We start from the raw sequence: 2500 nt of genomic DNA on the forward strand, positions 1-2500 counted from the left end.
GATGGAGTACAATGGCAGCATGGGCGCAGTGGACAGGTTCGACATGAAAAACAGTTTTGTTGACTGTACACGGAAGACTCTGAAGTGGTACAAAAAAGTGTTTTTTCATCTGGTGGACTGTGCCATCCACAATGCACAAATCGTTCACCAGCAGCTGACAGGAAGGGTCACTCCCTCTCAAGTGTTCAGGCGTGAGCTGATGAGGCAGCTTCTGGAGAAGTACCACTGCCCCCGGAATGCTCCAACTGCTGGCCGCCTGTCTTTGGACAATCCCCTTAGACTGACTGGACGGCACTTTCCCCGTGAAGTGCCGAAGACCACTGCCCAGGGTGATAGCACCAGGAGGCAGTGCAAAGTGTGTCTTCACACCACAAGGCGGCCCAGGCAGAGGAAGATGACACGAATCTTCTGTGCACCTTGTGACGCCGCATTGTGTGCCTTCCCTTGTTTCGAGGAGTATCACACCCTGAAATTATATTAAAAGAAGTGTGCATTTTAAACGTTGTTCATACAAAAGCAAACAATCATTATTTATAGAAAATAGCCTAGAACCTAGAAAAAAAATACTGTTGTAAAAAACACTAGTCCTAATTTGAAAAACACTGTCGTGGAAAAAAAAATGTTGAAATGTTCTGATATGCCACAACATGCTTTCACTAAAATTGTTTTCAAGAACTGAAACTAAATGTGTGTGTGTGTGTGTGTTTATCCACTAGGCTTATAGCTGGTAGTAGGCCTAATATCTCAATAGTAGGCCATGGCAAATGTTGTGCTTTGACGCCTTACTAGTGTTATGATGGCATCAATGGTAGCATACAATGCAGTGGAGGCTATAAAAGCTTTATGATCAACCGTTTTGATTTTATATTTGACCAAAAATGTTAACATATGGTTTGTACAGAGTAGTAGACATCCTGGAAAATGAGCTGCATTTTCAAGTCATAGATGGGCCTATTTCACGGAACAACATTATCAGCCATAGGGCCTACATAGGCTAGGCTACTTTCTGAAGATTGCAGGTGTTGCAATATGAGTTGCGATTTGTGCTCGTTTGCTCAGCGTTTCTTCACGAAATAAATTACGTTTCTATCAGTTAAAAAATGAATTGAGGTGCGACTTGTGGTCGCGTGTTTGGCGTTTCTCCGCCAAGCTAATCCATTTGATGTGGGACGTACAGCGATATATTCGTGGTATAGTAGCCTCGGTTTGCATAATGAAGATAATTTCGGTTTACGCCATCTTCAGCGAATGCAAACATCAACATATCATTCTAACAGTAAACATCACAATCTTTTATTTTACAATACCCTGTCAGCAAAATGTTTGATTACCTGCTGGAAAACAGACGTCTGTGTAAACGAGGTGCAGTGATGAAAACCTTCAGCTGGCCCTTCAGCTGTTTACTGTTTAGACAACAGGAAGTTCCGCGTAGCATGTTGCGTCCTTCACAATAAACGTTTGAAATACGTCTCAGGATGCATGAAGTCATAGCTTACACAAACACACGTTGTTTTATGGGAGGAAATGCAAGGAACTGTTAAAAAAAAAAAAAACCCAGATCATTAAATAGCCTATTCTACTGGTGGTACGCGAGTGGCAGATCCACTATTGATTGTGGGAGGAAATGCAAGGAACTGTTTTTTTTTTTTAAAAAGTACAGAACATTAAATAGCCTACTGCTACTGGTGGTACGTACGCGAGTGGCAGATCCACTATTGATGGTCTCGTAATGTATAGCCTACGGATCGACATAGACATAGGACTAATCTGAATTTATTGTGGTAACATTTTCTGTTTTCGAAGCCACTAAATACAGCGCATTTCTATAATAAGAATCTCAGCACTATAGAACGTTAGTGTGGAATTCTAGAGGGGACGCAGATAATACTTCACTCCAGGGGGCACAGCATTGTTGAAAAGAACGTACTCGTCAAAGGGTTAACTGTTAACCAAGAAACAAACAAACAAACAAACACATAAATCAGAGGGTAACAAACAAACAAAGCATACCAGCAGCCCAAAGATCCAGTGTGCTAAATCTTCCCCTCCACACCTCATCAATCCCTCTCTTCTTTCTTTTCCTCTCTTCCTCAGCCCCCTTTTCCTTCCCCCTCTTCCTATTTATGTGTTCTATCTTTTTCATTCACTATGGTAGTTTATTCCTCCTTCCGTTTACAATCTTGCTGTCCTCATTGCCTACCGTCTACACTTTCCTCTCTTGTTGTTTTGTTCATGTCATCCATTTTTTTCTCTCACAGCAGTGGTCCTCAACCTTTTTTTTTGAACAAATGCCCCCATTGGCCTCATCACAAGCCTGCCAACGCCCCCCTTAGAATTTAAAAAATGAATGGACTAATGACCCCCAATGGCAACTAAGCACTGCCCCATTTCAACTGTATCCTTCTCAACGCCCCCCTAGAGCTCCCCAACGCCCCCCTGGGGGGCTGTACAGCCCCCGTTGAGAAACACTATCTTTCAGTAGGCCTATCTTTTCTTTTTT

The 2500-nt window shown here is 42.5% G+C and overlaps 1 protein-coding gene across 1 annotated transcript in view; it reads left to right on the forward strand.

The window, feature by feature from the left end:
• The window catches only part of LOC134438796 (piggyBac transposable element-derived protein 4-like), a 1858-nt gene extending 1377 nt beyond the window's left edge, over positions 1–481 (forward strand). Inside the window, exon 1 of the mRNA XM_063188457.1 lies at positions 1–481. This exon is cut by the window's left edge and continues 1377 nt beyond it. Coding sequence (XP_063044527.1) covers positions 1–481 — 481 coding nt within the window.
• Positions 482–2500: the final 2019 nt, after the last annotated feature.

Source organism: Engraulis encrasicolus, chromosome 22, assembly GCF_034702125.1.
Source record: "Engraulis encrasicolus isolate BLACKSEA-1 chromosome 22, IST_EnEncr_1.0, whole genome shotgun sequence".
Classification (NCBI taxonomy): domain Eukaryota; kingdom Metazoa; phylum Chordata; class Actinopteri; order Clupeiformes; family Engraulidae; genus Engraulis; species Engraulis encrasicolus.